Source organism: Callorhinus ursinus, unplaced genomic scaffold, assembly GCF_003265705.2.
Source record: "Callorhinus ursinus isolate GAN/ISIS: 27379988/994484 unplaced genomic scaffold, GSC_fseal_2.0 scaffold13, whole genome shotgun sequence".
Classification (NCBI taxonomy): domain Eukaryota; kingdom Metazoa; phylum Chordata; class Mammalia; order Carnivora; family Otariidae; genus Callorhinus; species Callorhinus ursinus.
The window spans coordinates 30907896-30929394 of NW_027397075.1; the positions used below are offsets into that span (position 1 = coordinate 30907896).

Sequence of the window (21499 nt, forward strand, 5' to 3'; positions counted from 1 at the left end):
CTTTTAATGTACTGTTGGATCCTATTGGCTAGTATTTTGGTGAGAATTTTTGCATCCATGTTCATCAAGGATATTGGTCTGTAATTCTCTTTTTTGGTGGGGTCTTTGTCTGGTTTTGGGATCAAGGTAATGCTGGCCTCATAAAATGAGTTTGGAAGTTTCCCTTCCATTTCTATTTTTTGGAACAGTTTCAGGAGAATAGGTATTAATTCTTCTTGAAATGTCTGATAGAATTCCCCTGGGAAGCCGTCTGGCCCTGGGCTTTTGTTTGTTGGGAGATTTTTGATGACTGTTTCAATTTCCTTAGTGGTTATAGGTCTGTTCAGGTTTTCTATTTCTTCCTGGTTCAGTTTTGGTAGTTGATACATCTCTAGGAATGCACCCATTTCTTCCAGGTTATCTAATTTGCTGGCATAGAGTTGCTCATAATATGTTCTTATAATTGTTTGTATTTCTTTGGTGTTGGTTGTGATCTCTCCTCTTTCATTCATGATTTTGTTGATTTGGGTCATTTCTCTTTTCTTTTTGATCAGTCTGGCCAGGGGTTTATCAATCTTGTTAATTCTTTCAAAGAACCAGCTCCTAGTAAAACATTGATTTCTTTACTCTCTAATGAACTGTGACCCACGATTTAAAAAACGTTGTCCTGGGGGGTGCCTGGGTGGCTCAGTCGTTTCAAGAGCCAACTCGGGATTTTGGCTCAGGTCACGATCCCAGGGTCCTGGAATTGAGCCCCAGAGTGGGCTCTGTGCTCAAGGGGGGTTTGCCTGAGGATTCTCTCTCTTTCTCTCTCCCTCTGCTCCTCCCCCCCACACCCCACTCATTCTCTCTCTCTCAAATAAATAAACCAATATTTAAAAAAACATTGCCCTAGTGCAGTGCTTCTTAACCTTGTGATCCATGTATACAACTCACTGCTCCATGAACTTGGGTGGAAAAATAATTACATCTTTATTTTCACCAACCTTTTACTGAAATTTAAAATTACCTCTTATGAATATAAGATAACTAATCTTAACAGTATTAACAATATAACTTTGTCACTAATAAAAACTCAGATATTTTCATATCACATTATACATATAGGATTCTTGAAATATCTTTTATACTCATCAGTGCTTTGGAATTATTGAAGTTACCTGACCCGCTGCTAAGTCTTGTTATTTAAAGCATTAAAAAAATACATATGTTACTATATCACAAATTTACTTTGTAATATTTTGATGATTGTATTTCACTATAGTTGATTGTGTTTCACTATAGTTGGTTTCCTTTGTAATCTATTATTTTATTTTATACCTTTATAAATATTCTGAGAAAGGATCAATGGGCAGCATCAGATCACCAAAGGGGTACAGTCTGGAAGAAGGTTAAGAAACCTGCTAAGATGCTGTGAGTTTCCTGGAGGCAAATTATTGCTGCAGTGCCTTTCATATAAGAAAGGCTCAACAAATATTTGTTGAACACATTATTTCTCCAGGTTATTCAGGAGTAATTTAAATCTGAAAAATTCTAGCTAAAGTCAAACAGTGTTATGCTAAAAAAACTAATTTGGCTATTTGTAGTGGAAGAGATAGTTGGCAGGGGTTAGTTAATTGCATAAAACCTTCCCGTCCTAGGGGCTTGCTACTCCCAGGAATTTAAATTATAGGGCAGATTGTAATTCGGTATGAGTAGACACATGAAGTAATAGCTAAGTTAAAATGTACTTCTTGGGCCCCTGTAATAAAAAAACAATCCATTGGGTTTTATATATACAAAACATGACATCTTGCATAAGGAATTCATACACTGTGGGGAGAGACAGAACATCATGAGGACAGAGAATGCAGGTGTTTCAGGAGATGGCAAGCAGTATAGTTTGGTGAGGAGGTTGAGTCATGAAAGGAAATAGTGGGGACTAAGTCTTGAAACCTCAGCTGGGTTGGATTATGGAAAGCTTCAAATGCCAGCCCAAGGAGGCAAGACTTTATTCAACAAGGATTTAAGTCCTTTTGGAGATTTTTCCATCAAAACAAGGATATGATATAGGTAATGTTTTAGGAAGCTTCATTTGAGACCACGATTCAGCAGGTACTGAAGGGCACAGCAGTTAGAAAACCTAACATGTTGTCTTCAGTTGCTGCTTTTCTCTTCCTATTTGGAATCTTGTCTTTGTAAATGCTTGCTAGATACTTGTACCAGATCCTCAAATTCAATACTATACCTCCAACCAAAACTTGCCGGCAAACCTGCAACTCCTGACTTTCCTATTCATGTAATGACCACACTCTGTCCTAGAGACCATCTTTAATTTCTTCCTATCACCCACTTCCTGAGTTATCCTTCCTCTGGCTGATTCCATTAATAGCTTATTAAACTCATGTATCCTCAAAATAGACATATATGATAGAAGATTAAATTTGGGATCATAAAGTAGAACATTTTTTAAAGGGAAATGTTATACTTTGTTGCTTGCAGTATAAAAAGAAGTGAACAGGCGAACACTGCAGGTTTTGATTCTATATGTTAAGGGACTGAGTTCTCAGGCTGTCCTAGAGAAGAAGTTTATTTTCGTATCACCAAGTTCTACCTTTACCTCCTGAAGTGGCCATATTATCAGTGCTCTGTTAAGGTAGATTTGACACTGTAGTTTAGGATCCCTATAGATAAGGATAATAAATAAAACAGGTTTAAGCTATTTTGTGCATATAGTTACACACACTCAAAGAAGCAACAACAAATGGAGTGGGGACAAATAGGAAGCAAGCTCTGTTTGTACTATATGTGCATGTAGTTAACATCTTAAGTGCTCATTGCCACATTCATCCTTCTTTTCATCTGGTTACTCCCCTTTATTGTCTATCTGTCTTTCTCAATTCCTTGACCTTTCTTTCACAAATATTTCAAGGGAACTTTTGTCCTAACTGGCTTTTACCTTGGAAACATCTGATATCATTGAGTCTCAGTTGTTCCTCTTAAAGATACATAGAATCTCAGCATTGAAAGAGGCAGATAACATTTTGATTAATTCAAAATATGTCAAGGCTTGCTTATCAAATACCACCAACTTAAATCAGACAAATATTTTTTTTTCCCCTCTGGGGCTTCTTGAATATGATTTACATGTGAAAAAAGACAAAGAGATGAGGTGGCCAGAGGAGTTGGCTCCTTTTCTGAGATCAGCAGGTTCTTTCTCACTATCAGCTGAGTATCTAATATTTTTTTTCTTTTTAAAGATTTTATTTATTTATTTGTCAGAGAGAGAGAGAGAGCTCGCGCACAAGCAGGGGGAGCAGCAGGCAGAGGGAGAAGCAGGCTCCCAGCTGAGCAAGGAGCCCAACGCAACAACACTCGATCCCTGGGATCATGACCTGAGCCTAAGGCAGATGCTTAACTGACTGAGCCACCCAGGTATCTGATCTTTATCAGGGCAGGGACTTGACCTGTCCAGAGTTTCTGGACAACATTTAGGAATGAAGAACTCATGTTCATCAGGCAGTTTAGTCCTTGGTGACTTCCAGAATAATCCTAGGTTCTGCAGTGCAAACGTGTGGTCAGTGATTTATAGGTTTATAGGTTTTATTGAGTTAGGAGATTCTGTTATAGCAGAGTTTCCTCAAGCTTTGTACTTTTGACTTTCCAGGCAAAATTATTTTTTGTCTTGTGCATTGTAGGATGTAGCATCCCTAGTTTCTACCCACTAAACGTGGCACTTCCTTAGCTGTAACAACCAAAAATGTCTCCAAATATTGTCATTTTTTTCCCCCAAGGGGAAAAATTGCCCCTGGCTGAGAACCACTGTGGTATAGTGAAGAGGTGGTGGATGGTAGTTTCTTAGCCCATGTCTTAAAGATTTTCTATATTCTTTCTTGCCATTCTTTGGCATATGTTATACTTTAAATATGGTTGCATTTATCTATACTAAATTTATTTTGTAATTCAAACTAATTTTCTTGTTATATTTACCTATTGAGTTATAACAAACTTCCCTCCCTTATGTTTAACAAGCATGTAGAAAAACATCCATTTTTTCAAAGGTCAACTCCATGGAACTTCTCTTATTCTCACTGTCTGAAGTCTTAAAACAAGGAAGAACTAACACAAATAGAAAGTCAGGCAAAGAAGCTAATTTAGGGGGAAGATGAGTCCTATTATATTCAGGGAAGATTTGAAGTGATGGTAGAATATCTAAATGTTGTGTCAAGCAACTGCTTGAAGAGAGGTTGGGCTATAGACCTGGGAGTCAAAGTGTAGTTATGAACTGAAATTATGAAGTACCCATTGAAAAATGAAAAAGCTCAGAGGACTGAAGACTAAACCTTAACATGAAACTATGGAAATGAAGCTAACAGAAAGAAAAAAGGATATTTATTGATTGAAATAGTGAAAGCTAATGATTGAATAGGTGAATGACAACCTTGCCACAGGGGTATCAATAAAACCCAATGGTAGAAAAAAGTCAGAAAGAAGGAAGAAACAAAAGAAGAGAGAAAGACAGAAAGAAAGAAAAAGAGAGAAAGAAAAAGAGAGAGAAAGTAAAAGAGAAAGAAAGAAAACTTCTGTCTACCAGTTGTATATTTCAGAAGATCATTACAGGGACTTGTGGAAAAGTAGTGGGTGGGCTTGTGGTTTGGAGTGAGAAAGATAGGGAATAGAAAAGGTGCTTGGTAACTTGCCAGCCTTGAGATAAGCATGTATTCTAATCAGACTTCCTTGGCTATAATCTACTGAGGATCACCGGGGGAGCTCCTGTTCCTTATCCTGAATAAAGTAATTCCTAGAATGAAAGGAAAAAAAGTGTGCTTCAACATGGTCAAGAATGTCAAATAATCCCCATCTTTCTATTGTCCCTATCTTCTTTTTAACTTTTGTATCAATCATTTGCTACTGCTCTTGAGTAGGACAAATGCTTGCCTACTGCAAGGATAAATAGAGATGAAAGGATTTTATTGTTATATACTAAGAGTGGTATCAGCAGATCATTGGAACTGTTACCTAATTATTGCCAGAAAAATTAGTTTCCGTATCATCATTTACAGAATTTTAAAAATATATCCAGTTGACTTATATCAAGCCTCTTAGAATGGGTCAAATCATTCAGGTCCCTGGGAATACAATTACCAATCAATTCAACTTTAAAAGTTCATAAGGAAATTTTGTCTCAAATTTAAGCATTTTACTAGGGTGTTTTATTTTTTCCCCTACGGCCACATGGGCAATACGTGACCTATGCTCTAACATGCTTCAAACATTTTTTTTTTTTTTTCCACTAAACATTATCCCATGTTCCACAGCACAGACAATTGGAGCCTCTATTCCCCCATTTGTCCGGCTGCTTTCTGGGGAAGAGAGTTTTGAGTCTCCCGACAGTCAAGACAGAAAAAAAGGAAACCACTGAGTTATACTTTTATATTTCTTATCTAATAAAAGAAGCATCACTCGGTAGAGACTTAGTGTCAGGGTCTGAAACGAATATATCACCAGAGACAGAGGCCAAACCTCTTCTCTGAACAGAAGCTAATGCCTCTTCCTCTATACTCTCGACCCTCTAAGAGAGCTGCAAGAGGGGCTTGGGAAGAAAAGCGGTGAAGCACTTTGGAATTTCAGGCAGAAACCGCTTCCGAGAGATCTTTAGGGACCCCAGTGGCATAAAAATCTAGAGTGGGCACACCGCTGGTTACTAAAGATTGAGAACCACTTTTTTGCTCCACACAGTAGCAATAGGCGTGTGTACGTGACCACCTTCCTCGCTTTCGGTGAACTCCAGGACTTGAGGCTCCCTCAACGGGACCAAAGTTTTCCTTTCCTCCCCCTTTGCGGTGCACCCTAAGCACGAATCCATTAGAATGCAGACCAAACCCGGCAACCCCAACACAGGAATCAGGGGCGCTGAAAATCTCCCCGAGACTGTGGAGAAGCAGCGAGAGACTTTCCGCTCCAACCAATCAGGTGAGAGGAAATCTTGGCACACCCCTTTCCGCTTACCAATCAGCACTTAACTCGATGGGCCGGGCCCATCGACACCGGGAAAACACCTTTTAAATTTTATTAGTTATAGCTTTTCTTCCCCCACCGTCATTCTAGGCCATCCATCCCACGAACTGTGCTCAAAAGTGGAGAACTGAATATAAAAATTCCAAAGCTGGTCATTCTGGCGGTGTGAAGCGAAACGATAGACCTCTCCCATCAAAACTGTGATTCTAGGAGGTATAGGGAAAGGGAAAGGAGCGTTCCGGAGAAAAAACTACAACTCCCAAGGGGCCTTGCGCGGACCCGGCACGCCCTGGGCGAGGGGGCGGGCCATTGCAAAGAAGACCGCTGAGGGTCATGGGGCTCCTCTCTCACTTCCTGAGCATGAGCCACTGACCCGGCGGACTTTGAGGTGGGCAGGGCGGCGACAACACCGGCTCTCGCGCTTTGCGTCCTCCCCGCTCCTCCGCCTGAGACGTCGGAGGGGGCGTGGCCCGCGCGGAGCCTGGTGGGGGCGCGAGCGCCGCGGGACGTGGGTGACGCGTCTTCTTCCAGCTCAGCGCTGTGTGAGGTGGCGCGGCCCCGCCGGCGATTGGCTGTTGAGAGACGAGTACGTCGCGGCCGTTGGTCGCCCGCAGCACGGAGGGAGAGCCGGGGCGGGCGGGGGCGATATGGGACGGCTGTGGCGGCGGCGGCGGCTGGAGGAGGCGGGCGCGAACGAGCCAGCGGCTGCGGCAGCAGCGGCAGTCCCCGGAGTCTTCCTGTGAAGCGCCCCTGTCGGCGTCGCCGTGGGCCCCTCGGAGAGGGTGGCCAGTAAGCGAGCCGCTGAGGAGCCGCTCCCCCAGCGCCGCAGCCCTTGGGACTCTCGGTCCCATCCTCTCGCTCCTGCTCCAGCTCCTCCATCTTGGCCTCGGCAGTGGCGGCTGCCGGGAGGATGTGCCGCCTTCTGGCAGGGGGAAGAAGGAGGAGAAGATGAAGAAGTACCGCCGGGCCTTGGCCCTGGTCTCCTGCCTGTCTCTGTGCTCCCTGGTCTGGTGAGTCGCCGCGACGATACGGGAGTTTCCCAAGAGGGGAGAAGGGAGCAGCCTAGGTCACACCCCCAGATCATCTTGGCTTTCAGGGTGCGGATCTCCCAGGCCTTTACGGAGCGACACACCGATTACTTCGCGCTGTCCCGCTGACTGGCCTGGCTGCGTTCTGTGCGGTTTCCATGGTGTGTTTTGGCATTTACAGAGACTGAGTGGGAGGGAAAGGTGCCTGAGTGGAAGGGACCACCTGAGTGGCTTTGTACTCAGTTACTTTGCCCCCTGGGGACGGTGGGGTGTTGGGGTAGTTCTCAGATAAATGCTAGGTAAGTTGCTCGGGTTTACGGCCAGCCACTCGCTTTCATAGTGTGATAAGGGTAGAAAGAGTGTCGGATGTGATGTGTTCCCGAGGTGCGATTTTAAAAACGTGATTGTCACGAGGGTGAGAGTAATGTACAAGCAGTAGTTCTGGGCATGTCTTACTGTCTTTGGCCTCGAGTACACTTGGGGTTGCTGTTCTTGGAAACTTTGGGGGGCGTTATGAAGCACTTTTTCAAGGGGTAGATGATGAAAAGCCGTTGTTTTAGTAGAGTGTCTTAGGTGTAGTGTGTACAGTAGGTTCTGGTGGTGTGGCTTGAATAATGTCCCTTAGTAATGGGAGCATAAGTCCTGTATTTTGAAGGCGGGAAGAATGCTTTGTTCATAAAGTTTATGGAGTTTCTGTTGATCCCTGGCACATTTGGGTATCTTTGAGGCGCAAAGAGACCTTGTCAGTGAAAGGATTGGTGTCATTATACTGGGAAAAGCCATTTTTTCCCTCCTGGGGAATTTCTTTAGAGATGTGTGACGTGAGCTGACTGAAAAGATGCTTCTTTAGTCAAAGCTATTTGCTCTTCATTAAAGTCTAGATAACTAAGTCTCTTGTATATTTCCGAAAACACCAACAATGTGTTCATTTTTTCTGTGCTTAACAGATTCCAAAGATACTGAAGTTGTGGAGTTGTTGCTCACATAAAATAATAAATGAGAGGAAAAGGAAAACACTTGCCTAGCTGAGGAATTTTAATTGGAAGATTGATAGAAGTTTTGGAGAACAAGATATTTGGCCTTTTGACTTTAATTCCAAACTCTTTTAATAGGACCGCTGTCACCCTTTCTACTTTTTAGTATCATGTTGGGTACAAAGAAGTGGATGCAGTAGATGAGTCCACTCACCCCATTTTAAATTTAAATTTGTAGGTGAGATACCAAAACCTTGTGTTCATTTTCACCTTTTCCTGGGGGCTGCTTGGTAATTTACAGGATACATATCATTTCTTTCTTCTTTCTCTTTGATCTTGCCCAACTTTAGATTATGTTCTTCTTCACCAGCCTTTCGGAAATGGCTCATAGGGCAAAGAGGTTACACTTTTCATTCAAATTTAAAATGTACCAGTATCTCTGTTTTTTTTAATTGAAATATATTTGACATTGTGTAAATGTCATTGTGGTATTGTGTAAATTTAAGATGTATAACATCTTGGTTTGATATATTTATATATTGTAATATGATTGCCATTGTAGTGATAGTTATCACTTTTATCATGTCACATAATTATCATTTCTTCTTTGTGGTTGGAATAATTAAAACCTAGTCTTTTATAGGAAGTTTAGTGATTGTCATACAGTATCATTATCTGTATGCACTATACTCCGTAGCACTCCAGGACTTAGTTATCTATTGGTTGAAAATTTGTACCCTTAAACATTTTTTTTTTTAATTTTAAGTAGATGGTGGAGGTGAAATCAAACATTACGATGTGTTTCCTAAAATCACTTGTGAATTTAAATTAACCATGCTTCTATTACTCTGTGTAACTTCTGGCTGTCTTTTGCTTAGGCTAACTTAAATATGGTTTTTCAGCTTTATTCATTAGTAATAGTGAGAAGATCACGACATGTTAGGAAAAAAAATCAGTCAACCTAGTACTGAAAGTAGTAGTCATAAAGTTCTGTAAAGTTTGTTGACTCTCACAGTGAAGAATGGATGTTGAGGGTTTAAGTAAGGAGTGAAAAGTTTAAGAAACTTCGGCTTAAATAATTGGATTAGTATATTTTGAGATTGGTTTGGACTGCCAAATTTAGGGACATTTTAATTATTCTTTATTGAAGCCACTAAAGGGCATTGAAAAAAAAGATATTTAGGTTTGAGATTTTCTTGGAAGGGTGATGATGAGATTGGAGAAGAGGAGTGGTACATGGTAGTGATTGGCAGAGGGTATGTTATGTCTTTGAGACACTCTTCCTTGGGGAATTGAAATACTGAAATTACTGCAGTTACTCAACTGGAGGTCTAATCCTTGTTATAGTCTGGTCTGTATGTTATTTCCCAACATCTCCATTCTCCCTTTACCAATAATGGGTATGTTAAACCATTATAAGGTTAGATGTTTACAGAAGAGTAGTTAAGCTCCTTTTAGTAGCCATTTTTGTCTTCTTTGACATTTATAAATTGTCCCCAAATTTTGTGATCCATTTCTTTTTTAAGCTGTATCATTTTGTAATTTATGAATGCTGTGTGTTCATACTAACAGTTCTGTAGTTTCTAAGGTTCTCTTCCCTCCTACCGGTATTACTGAGATTTTTTTTTATCCCCTTTTTTATACTCTCACACTTCTATAGATCTTGATTATGTCTCCTCTCTCCGTTTGTCTTTTCAGCCTAGAGTCCTAACCTTAGATTGCTTTCACACAAAACCCATTCTTCCATCTTATTAGTCATTCTAGTTGCTACTTTTTACTTTTACATATTTTATGTGATCTTTATCAAGTAGTACAGAGTATTTTAGGCATAAACATACTGTAGCTGCAGCACAGAGTAATAATAATATTGTCCTCTGTCTCTGTGTCTAGCTTGTGGTGTGTATTTTACATATTTTAGTACATTCAATCTTCATAACCCTATGAGGTAAGTATTATTGTTAACCTTATTGTGCATTTTATAGTTAAAGAAGTAGGTAAATTAAATAATTTGTCAAGGTTAAGCAGCTATTAAGTTTAGGAGCTTGGATTTGAATCTAGGCAGCCTGATCCGTGGCAGAGGATCCTGACTGTTGTCAAAGGTCGGAAGGCCTGTATTCTAGATGTGGCTTCATCACTTACTAGGTATGTGTCCTTGGACATGGTATGTAATTTCTTTGAATCTTAATTCTTGTATCCTGAAAGTAGGAAAACTAATTGATTCACACCTCACTGGGTTGTTAGGAGAATGAAATGAGATAATACATATGACAGGTCTTTATAAAATAGTAAGGGTATATTATCTCTATATTTCACAAAATATAAATAGGGTATGTAATCTATATATTTCATCATAAAATTATTCAACAAGGATTTTTCTCCTGCTTATTATGTATCATATGTTGTTATGGGCATTGAAAACCTAAAAATCGGGTGACCAGCTTATCCTGGTTTTGTCAGTGAAAGTCCCATGCCCCAGGAATCCCCTGGGGATTATTTCTTACTGCTGCTGCTAACAAGTTGCCAAAACTTTAGTGGCAGCATACATTTATTATCTTACAGTTCTGGGGTCAGAAGTCCAAAATAAGTCTTAATTGGGCTAAAGTCAGGATGTCAACAGAGCTGGCTCCTTCTTGAGTCTCTGAGGTAAAGAATCTGTTTCTTGACCTTTTCAGCTTCTAGGGCTACCTGTGTGCGGTCTGTGACTCCTTCCTCACATCATTCTAACCTCTAGCTTCAGTCTTCACGTCGACTAAATGACTGATCCTCCTGCTTCTTTCTTACAAGCACTTTTGTGATTACATTGGGCCCACCAGGACAATCCAGGATTATAGCCCCATCTCAAAATCCCTCATTTAATCACATCTGCAAAGACTGTTTTAACATGTAACATATTCAGGGATTAGGACTCGGACGTCTCTGGAAGGCATCATGCAGCCTAATATACTCCACTCAGTCCTGGCAAACTGGGAAGATTGAGCATCATCCTAAAGAGGAAAAAGATTTGGTCTGTGCTTTAAGCAGTGGATAATCAAAAATTTTTGATTGTGTCCCCCCTCAGTCAGGAAAACCATGTGTATGCACCTTTTAATATGTGCTCAATTGTTTATAAGTTATGTGCATGTGCCAATATGATATTAGTATAATAGTATAATAATACAGAGATGTTTAAAAAAGATGAGAAAAATGAACAGTCTAATACTTTCTATTAATAGTACTTTTTTTTGCTCTCAAATAATAATTTCTGGTGAGAGCTTTGTGGTTGACCCACTAGATTATTTTACATCATGATGTGATTGATGAATAGCCCTGCAGTTTTCTTGTTGACTTGTGCTTGTGTAGGTACTATGTTTGCAGTCTTTGCAGGAATTTTTTCAAAGCTACTTCTCCATGTTGTGAGAGTCAGTTTAGTTAAAACTAAGTAATATAATCCCTAAGTCTACTTAATTGGGCACACACAAATGCCAGTGCCTCACAATGTGCTGGAAGTAAACACCATTTTGTGGAACTTCCACATTTTCCCACAGGTTTCTGACTACATAGTCCCTGGGGTTATTGATGTGTGACCAGCTGAGCTTCAGAACAAGTATAAATTCTTATATTAAACTTAGTAAAGCTTAATTAATTAAAAAAAGACTTTTATAGAGCCGTTTTATGTTTACAGCAAGATTGAAATTGAGTGGAAGTTATGGAGATTTCCTATATACTCTGTCCCCACCTTTGTACAGCCCCCTCATTAATCATCATCCCTTATCAGAGTAGTTTATTTCTTTAAGACTAAAAAAAAAATCTATTCTTGCACCCAATAGGATCATCTTGGAGAAGCTCATATTTAGAGCTAATGAGAAAAACCTGACATTTAAACAATTCTCATACATTTGACAAGTATAATAATCACAAAAAAATAATTACAAAGATCTTTAGGAACACTAAGGGTAGAATTTGTATTCTAGATATGGCTATCACTAGCTGTATGTCCTTGGACAAGTTATTTCTATGAGTCTCAGTACTCATCTGTATAAATGGTTTGCAGGATGGATAGTTCAAAATGGAAGAATTTTGTTTCAGGTAGAGGCCAAGATTCCTAGAGTATATGTGGGGAGAGATGGGAAGGGAGGCTAGAGCCAGGTTTTGAAGGGACTTGATAATTATGCAAATGAACTCTGATTTTTTAGCCTGGCTGAGAGTATGAGCCAGGGCAGTAGTTTAAGCAAGAGCATGAGGTCAGATTGATCTTTTAATTAGATCACTGTGAGGATAGAGTGGATTGGAAGGGATAGGCTTTGGAGGCTGGAAGCCTTAAAGTGGCAGTCACACTGGAGACACTTGATAGATATCTAAATCAAGGTGGATCGGTTTTGTTTGCTGTTTTGTCCTTAGTAGTAATTTCTCTGAGTATGTTACCTAGTTTTCATTGACCTCAGAGGTAATATTTCTTGGTTTGTGATTTTATTTCTATAGCCCTTATGTTGCTTTTTCTTTGATAATTTTGCTGGTTTCTTGCTCATTTGTCAATATGCCTAAGTGAGCAGAAATATAAGAAACAAGAAAAATATATAAGCAGTTTTATCATTTTTAAGATAATTGGAAATATCCTTGAAAATCCTAACTCTGTCTTTTGTCTGGAGAAATGATTTTCTTTGTTGTGTTTCTGTAATTTTTTTTAAGACCATAAATCTCTTTTCTGAATAAAATAAATATTCAAAATAAAATAATAAAGTAATCCCTCTTCTTTAAATCATTTGATGACTTTTTTTTTTTTAATAGTCTTTCTTGTCCTGGGCATGCAGTTTTTAGCATGGTGACTCTAGGTAATGATACTGTGTTGTATATCTTCAAGTTGCTAAGAGCAGATCTTAAAAATTATTACAAGAAAAAAAATTATAGCTGTGTGGTGATGGATGTATTGAACATACCACAATATGTACAAATATTGAATTACTATTTTGTACGCCTGAAATAAACATAATATGCCAGTTGTATCTCAATTTTTTTAAAAAAAAGTCTTTCTTCTGGAACTTGACGTGAAAAACTTTGGGAAGAAAAGTTTATCTTTGTCCTGGGATATACATTCCAAAGAAAGTGTATGGTACATAAAAGAGGTGTTGAGTTATTAAGTAGGAAAAGGTCTGAAAGAAGGTATGACAGGGAGGTACAACATCTTTGTGTAAAACTCCAACACTTGTGTTCAATAAAAAAGTGGCAAATTACTTATTTATAATATCCTTTGAATTGTTTTTAAAAGAGTTGGATGTGTTTTATAATAACCTCTTTAGATTATTAAACATTTGAGGATATATCAGAATGGAGGCAGGAGTTGGGTTGGCTGGTAATGAAAAAAAACAAAAGGTACTAACACCTAAACATACCTTTGGACATCGGTTATTTCATTTTTCTATTGTTCATGAACTCTGAAATTATTCTTTCACTTTTTTCAACTGTATGAATAGAGAAATAGGTCAATATATATAGCTGACATTCTAGGGCTTGTAATGAAAGGGAAGAGAAAAATTTATAAAAAATTTAAGTGCTTTATTATTCTTTCAAGCCATCTTCAAGTAGAAACATATGTATGAAATACTTTAGTAGTTTATACATAAATGGAACTTTATTTGAAACATAATATGTACATGTTGCAGATTGTACTTTAGTGCCAATTGTATGTTGATTTGCTTTTAAGGCCATATTTTAAAGTAGAGTCAAAAAATAAAATTGTACATGTTGCAAGGATATGAGAAATTGTTTTCAAGTATTTGCAGTATAAGAATGTTAATCCCTTGGGATAAACTTATTTCATAAATGTAGATTTTTTTGAAAGCTTGATTTTATTTTAGGACTTTATTTTTGTGATGAATCACTAGTTAAAATTGTTTTATATTTTATGTAGAAGTAACACCTAGCTTTGTTAGAAAATGTTTTGTGGCTTGTAGGTACTGAGCTAATTTTGTATTTCTTGTTATAGAGTATTTGTAATCTAACAGGAGAAAATATGTGAAGTGCTTAAAACAATGCTGTGCTCATAGTAAGCATTGTTATAAGATTTCTTTTTATTTCCTCTGGGTGCTTTGATATAATTAGGAGGGCAGAGGTGTCAGGGTTCAGAAACAGGAATCCATAAAATTCATTCAAAATGTTATTTAGTTACCAACAATGTGTTTGTTGTGGTGGGGAATACTGAAGAAGCAGGAGACTTGAGCTCTGTCCTCTGGAGTATACAAGCTGGTTGTCCAAATACACATACATACTAGTGTAGTGGAAAGGGTATAAAACTAACTCAGAGCTTGGTTATAACCCTTTTTTTGCAATATTAATAGTGAGCCTTTATTGGGTGCTTATTTATATTCTGAGTGTTTCATGTCCACCAACTTACTTTATTCTCTTTACAACTCTTTTGAGAGCCACGCCATTTTAAAGATGAAAAAAAGAGAGGCACAAAAAAGTTAACCTACTTGCCTAAGTCCTCACAGCTAGTAAGCAATGAGCCAAAACCTAAGTAGGCTGAGTCTGAGCCTGTGTTTTGTTCTTATTTTTTATTTAAATTCAATTTAGTTAACATATAGTGTATTATTAATTTCAGGGGTAGAATTTAGTGATTCATCAGTTGCATGTAACACCCAGTGCTCATTATATCAGGTGCCCTCCTTAATGCCCATCATCCAGTTACCCCATCTCCCCACCCACTCCCCTCCAGCAACCCTCAGTTTGTTTCCTATAGTTAAGAGTCTCATATGGTTTGCCTCCCTCTTTGTTTTTATCTTAATTTTATTTTTCCTTCCCTTCCCCTATGTTCATCTGTTTTGTTAAATTCCACATATGAGTGAAATTATATGGTATTTGTCTTTCTTTGACTGACTTACTTCACTTAGCATAATATCCTCTAGTTCCATCCATGTCATTGCAAATGGCAAGATTTCATTCTTTTTGATGACTGAGTAATATTCCATTGTGTACATCTTCCTTATCCATTCATCTGTCAATGGACATCTGGTGAGCCTGTGTTTTTATCACTACTCTATACGGCCAGTAGTCTGATAGATGGCCTTAGGCAAGTTTCTTTACCTTTTCTTTGTGTGTCAGTTTTCTTATCTGAAAATGGGCAGACTGGATTGCCTCAACTAGGAATGACCATTAGAATTATTCATGAAGCTTTAAAAAAATACACATGCCTAGCATTCTTACCTTGGGGATTCAGTCTCAGTAGGCTTGGGATATTCTTGTTCATTCCAGTCATTACTACTAGATTAGATTAATTCTGAATTTTTTTTTTTTTTTGTACATTTAGCATTCTAAGATACCTGGTTTGAACATTGATGAACAATACAAAAAGCTGAATTGTTCAGCAGGTGCTTAAAGAAGGGAAAAATTAGGCCTGGAGTTGTCAGGAAAGACCTGACTTAAGTTTAAGAGAAAATGATGTGTGGCTTATAAACTTTGCTTCTTTGGAATGTAGATGTTTCATGAACTGAAATAAGATGTACTAGTGCTGCTAATATGAATAATGGTCTTTTCCTAGTGTGGGGTGTATGTGTGTGTGTATCTGTCTGTCTGTAGTGGGTAGATAGTACTTAATTGTCAAGGAGAAAGAGAATAAAAGAGATAGTGTACTTGATATAGGTGGGAGTGATAGTAAGCAGACAAGCTTGCATAGAAACTAAAAGCTGTATTTTGGAAATTGTAATGGGTTTTACAAGCTAACCCAAGGAATTAGACAGTAAAGATCCAGCAAGAGAAGTGGTGTTCCAAGAATGTTATTTTAACATCATTGTGCGAGAAATATTTCAGGAGAGAGAGACTTGGAGTGATAAATACTTAAAAAAAAAAAAGACAGTTGAAATAATTGACATTTATCATAACAAGTATTTGGTAGTAAAAATGAAGAGAGGGTGCACTGAGCAAAGTTTTGAGGAAGTAAATGATCTGGTTTGGACATAGATCAGCCGTTGACAGTACAATATAGTAGAAATAGCATTGGTCTAGGATTCAGAAGAGAACTTGGTTTTATTTATTTATTTATTTATAAAGATTTTATTTATTTATTTGACACAGAGAGAGAGAGAGAGAGAGAGAGAGACAGCGAGAGAGGGAACACAAGCAGGGGGAGTGGAAGAGGGAGAAGCAGGCTTCCCGCTGAGCTGGGAGCCCGATGCGGGGCTTGATCCCAGGACCCTGGGATCATGACCTGAGCCGAAGGCAGACGCTTAACGACTGAGCCAACCAGGCGCCCCGAGAACTTGGTTTTAGTTTGCCTCTAACAAGCTCTTGTTCTTCAGAACTCCCTTTCTGTCATCCATGTCAATGTTGAGAGATATTTACTGAGGCTTCTGTGTGGTTCGTTCTGTATAGGAATCTGGTAGATAAAACAAAGTTAGCTGCTTTCTTGGAGTATACTGGTTGAGAGAATAAATGCTAGGATCTAAAGTTACAAACCTGTGCAATAAAGTTGAAAGAGAGAAGAAAAGTTAATTGTTTTTAACTGAGGCAACTAGAAGAATTGGACATTGGTTCAAAAAGAAATGGAAGAGTTGCAGAGGATTTGAATCGGAGAAGCTGTTGAGATGAGTGGAATGATCCAAGTGGAATGATCCAAGTGGAGACATTATATAGGCACTTAAAAATGCAGACTTCTGACCTTTAATTTTCAGTCAGACTGGGTGACTCAGTCGGTTAAGTGTCTGCCTTCGGCTCAGGTCATGATCCCAGGTTCCTGGGATCCAGTCCTGTATCAGGCTCCCTGCTCAGCTGGAAGTCTGCTGCTCCCCCATTGTGCTCACTCTCTCTCTCGCTCTCTCTTCTCTCTCTCTGTCAAATAAATAAAATCTTAAAATTTTTTTTTAAAATGCAGACTTCAGTGCATTTAAGAATTGGGCTGGAGTTGTCCTCATAGCAGGGATCATTTTTGAAACAGAAGTTTGAATGTGGAGCTTCTGCAGATACTTAGGATAAAGGAAGATGCCAAGCAAAGTAAAGCTCTGAAGGAAGGAGAGTGGTTTGAAATGAAAGATGGGAAGAGGTTTAAGGAGGTCATTTGAGTGGCAGCAATTTAAAATGTCTCAGATAAGGCTGAGAAAAGGGCCTTGTTTTCAAAAGAGGGAAGTAATTGGTAAAAGCTTATGGGAGTGGAAAGAGAAGATACTTGAAGAGCTGGTAGGCATGAGTTCTTACACATTTGTTTGGCAGCCAGAGAGATAGAAGAGGCTAGAGTAATCTCACCCTTATATGCTTCAGCCTATTCTATACAATGCCATGATTTATCTTACTAACGCACAATTTTGATTATGTCAGTCTCTTGCTGAAACATCTTTCAAAGACTCCTGTCATCCTGAAGAGTAAAAATGTAAATGCTCACCTTAAAGGCCTGAAGTCTGACCCAAACCTACTTTTCTAGCTTTATTTTTCACTCTTCTTAGATAGGCTTTCTGTTATAGCATGAATAACCTATTAGCCTGTTAGTAATTTATTTGGGGACCATCTTTGTAGTTTTGAGTTGAAAATTAAGGTCACGAGGTATTGTGACTTGGGTTTTATAGGCTAAATACACCTGATGCAGTTTCTTAAAATGTCATTATCAAGTAAGTTTAGTATATGTTTATCTTCAGCAGCTTTGAGAACAATTGTATTGGCTGAATTTCTAATGGTGTATTAAGATGTAAAAACAGAACATACCATATTGTTTAATAAGTGCTACCCTATGCTGGATCCTTGAAATTATAGGCAAATTTAGTGAAACAATCCTCTAATAGATTTTGATACATAGAATAGTTAAGCTAAGAGAATACAAGACCAGTCCTACATCAGAGTGAAAATTAAAGATCAGAACTTTCAAAATTCAAAGGTTTGATTAGAAGCAGACACTAGAATTCAGAGTTTTCTTCAGCTAAGCTCTGCAATTCCATGTGATTTGATTGGAGACTGCTGTGGCAGCCGAAAAGAAGAAAAACTGGGGAGGGAAATGAGCACAGTGTGACCTCTTCTGATGGATCAGCAGGTAGATCTCGCAGAGAGAAGCAACCTTAAAGGAGCCCCCAAGCTGATAATAGATAAAGAAGAATATCTGTTTTTTAATACATTGTGATTAAAGAAAGTAGAGGGCTTATGAAGTGAAAGCACCGGAGGCCCAGTGATCTTTTGGTCTTTTTTGGATTTTGATCAAAGTGGCTTCTATTATACCCATTTCCTACAAATCTCCGTGTACTTCATAGAATTTCTTATAATTTTTTCAAATTTCTGGACAATAATGTCCAAAAGAGCATAATTTTCACTCTTACCTGAAAGTTAATTTCTACTTTCCTACCTTTATGTTTCATAGGTATCTTTCCTGGATGGCCTTTTTTGTTTGTTTGTGAAGGGGGAGGTAGGCAGGGCATCACTTTAACCACACTGCTGTAATTGAATGGCTGACGCTATGTTTCCATACTGTGGATTAGATTTGTACTTCTGGTTAAGAAGCAATTCTTCATTGCCCAGTTCTGTTCTTTCTTTTACCATAAATTCTGTGATTATTGGGCTCTCTCCCTTTCCTAAGTTCTTATCCAAGCTGTTCCAATCCATAGTCAAAGGAAGAGCTCAGTAGATCACCATGCTGAGAACAGGGCAGTAAGTTCTTTGCCGTAGAGGTGCTCAGTGTTGTGTGAGGAACAGAAATATAAACAATTAATTTCAGTTCAGCGTTGTAGTAAGTGCTCAGATATGCCAAAGGGTTGTGGCCAAACCCCAGATTGTGGAAATCAGGAATGTGTCCTAGTCCCTAACATGTTTCTGCCCCCAGAAAAAAGAATAAGAATTTAGTCAGGTTTTGGATGGTGAGGAGTGGGAGCAGGGTCAGAATAGTCTTGGAAGATGGAGAAGCATGAGCCGGAGGCTTGGAAGCATGAGACAGCATAGTATGTGTTTAGGGAACAACTACAAGTAGTTCTGTATTACTGAAGCATGAAGTGGGAGGCAGGGAGTGGCAGAAAATATGAAACTGAAGACTTAGGGCAATAGAAGAAAATTTTAGATATTTTAAAATATGCAAGGAAGCTTGAATTTTGTCATGGAGAGTTGATAAAAGGTTCTAAGAAGGAGAACAGTAATTCTGACAATTATAGTTAGGTTCTCGGCAGTGTGAAGGGTTGATTTGCAGAGGTGGTAAGATAGGAATTAGGGAACTCTGTTAGGAGGTTGCTGTAAGTAAGAGATGAGGGCTTGAGCTAAGGCAATCATAACAGGATGGAAAAATGGGTTACAGAAATTTGAGGTAAAATGAACTGTAAATAGTGGAGGGAGGATGAAGGAAAAGGAGTAGTATAGATGTTTTTCAGGTTTCTAACTTGAGGACTGGGTGGATAAGAGTATCACATGATGAGAGCAAGGATATAGGAAGCGGAGATTTGGAAAAGGAAGATTTTTGTGTTCAAGTTTGGATTTAGTTGTTTTAGAGATATCTTGGAACATGAAGTGGGGGAGATTCAACTTTTAAATGAGGTATACAAGGAAGACTGAGAGCAGAACCCTGGAAGCACTGAAATTTAATCTGCTGCAGTTCACAGAAGCTGCATATCAAAGGAGACTCAGAAGACTCTGAGAGAGATGGGAAACAGAATTGTGTAATTTGACAAACCAAAGGAGAAGAGGGTTTCAAGTGGAAGCAGTAGTCAGAGGTGCCACACACAGCAGAGAAATCAAAAAAGGTAAATCCTGCTACTACCATACTGATTTCAGTAGTTTAATGAGGACAGAAATTAGAATTCAGCAGGCTGAGGGCTAAGTAGAAGGTGAAGAAATTGAGACTATAAATATATGCTAATTTGGAATTTGATAAGTAAAAGAAGGTAGAAAGGACAATAGCTGTTAACATTTGAGTGCATATTTTATGTCAGACTAAGCACAGTGCATGCATCATTTTATTTTCCTCATAATAACTCCATTTTATTTATTTGAGAGAGAGAGAGCAAGCAAGTGAACGAGTGTGCATGGTGGGTTCATGAGCCAGGGGGAGGGGCAGAGGGAGAGAGAATCTCAGGCAGGCTCTACCCTCAGTGCGAAGCTGGATGCCAGGCTCCATTTGAGATCATGACCTGAGCCAAAATCAAGGGTCAGAAGCTTAACTGACCAAGCCACCCATGTGCCCCGAAGTAACTCCATTTTAGAGTATCGATATTGAGGCATGCCGGTTTTGTAATTTACCCAAGAATATACAACTTATAAATGGAGGACTTGGGAATCTTGACTCTGAAGTTCCATGTCCTAGCCACTATGTTACAAAACTTCATATTTCTATTGTTGTTGCCACTATCTAAATCTGAGGTAAATGTTATTCTTCTTTTGTGATAGTTCTTATATTTTTGTTATGCTATAACTAGCCTTGACTAATACCATCAATTCTTGAGTGAACAGATCGGTTGACCAGAGAATATTAAATATGAAGTATAGCAATACAGAAAGATCATAGGCTTTGGAGAGAGATAATCTAGGCTTGCCGTCACAAAGTGAATGACTTTAGGCCAGTTAATTTCTGAGCTTTAGCTTCTTTATTTGTAAAAATTAGATTAAGACTTTCTTCTAAAAGTCTGAATAAAAAAATAAAAACATAACTTTTTTTTTCCCCAAGACATCAGGTGCTTACGATTGCATTGCTCATACTCGATGCAGAGTTCTGCATGGGTCCCCTTTTTCACTCCATTTTACATGATTATTCTTTTATCTTCTATCTTCAGTGTCATTCTTTTTCCCATTTTAGGCAGTTACCCCAGAGTATGTTTGAGCCTTTCTAGTCAGCCTGCATGTATTTATTTGTTGTGTTTTCTTCCCAAATAGTCTTGTTTTGCTTATATGTTATAAAATTTTACATAAATTGTATAATGCTATTAATCTCATTCTTTCTACTTCTTTTCATTTAACACTTATTTTTAATTGCTTTAGTTATTAGAGTCATCATTAAAATGAATTTTAAGTAGTTAATGATGTGGGAGATGCCCTCAGGAAAGCCTCATAATATCATTTATTCATTGAGCAGCACTTTGTGCGTAGCTGCTTCTAACGAGAGACTGTATGTTAATAAATGCATTTGGGTGTATTCTGTTCCATTTGCTTGTCTTTTGCTATCCCAGTACTGTAGTCTAGTTAGAATGGTTTTGTAATAAATTTAATTATCTGGCAAGGGGAACCACATGCCTTTGCTTTTTTGTTAATTTAGCTATTTATGGGCCACTTTTTTTCTGTATCATATTGAGAACAAATGGATCCTTCAGGTATTTTGATAAGAGTTATATTTGAGTCTTTACATTGCTGTCACCAGTATTCCATCTATGAACATTAGATTTTTTGTGTATTTCTTTATTGTATGATCATGGCCAGAGTTAAAATTTTTTGTCTATAAATGGTTGTGTATTATTTTTCTTAGGTTAATTTCTAAATTGTTTATAATTTTTGTTATTGCTAATAGCTTCTTTTCGGTTACTGCTGGGAGGAAAATATAAACTTTTCTGTTTCTTAAATTTTTAAGTTGAGATAATTTACATACAATGAAATGCACATATATTAGCT

General features: G+C 38.3%; 1 protein-coding gene across 6 annotated transcripts in view; it reads left to right on the forward strand.

Annotated features, from left to right (window-relative positions):
* Window positions 1-6784: 6784 nt before the first annotated feature.
* Window positions 6785-21499, forward strand: part of SUCO (SUN domain containing ossification factor) — an 85989-nt gene continuing 71274 nt past the window's right edge. For 5 of the 6 annotated variants that reach the window (XM_025877763.2, XM_025877760.2, XM_025877758.2 and 2 more), the window contains exon 1: window positions 6785-6986. In XM_025877763.2, coding sequence (XP_025733548.1) covers window positions 6925-6986 — 62 coding nt within the window. In that variant the 5' untranslated portion in view covers window positions 6785-6924. Of the gene's footprint in view, window positions 6987-19496; window positions 19645-21499 lie in introns of all 6 variants that reach the window. The other variant, XM_073900032.1, reaches the window with a different exon arrangement.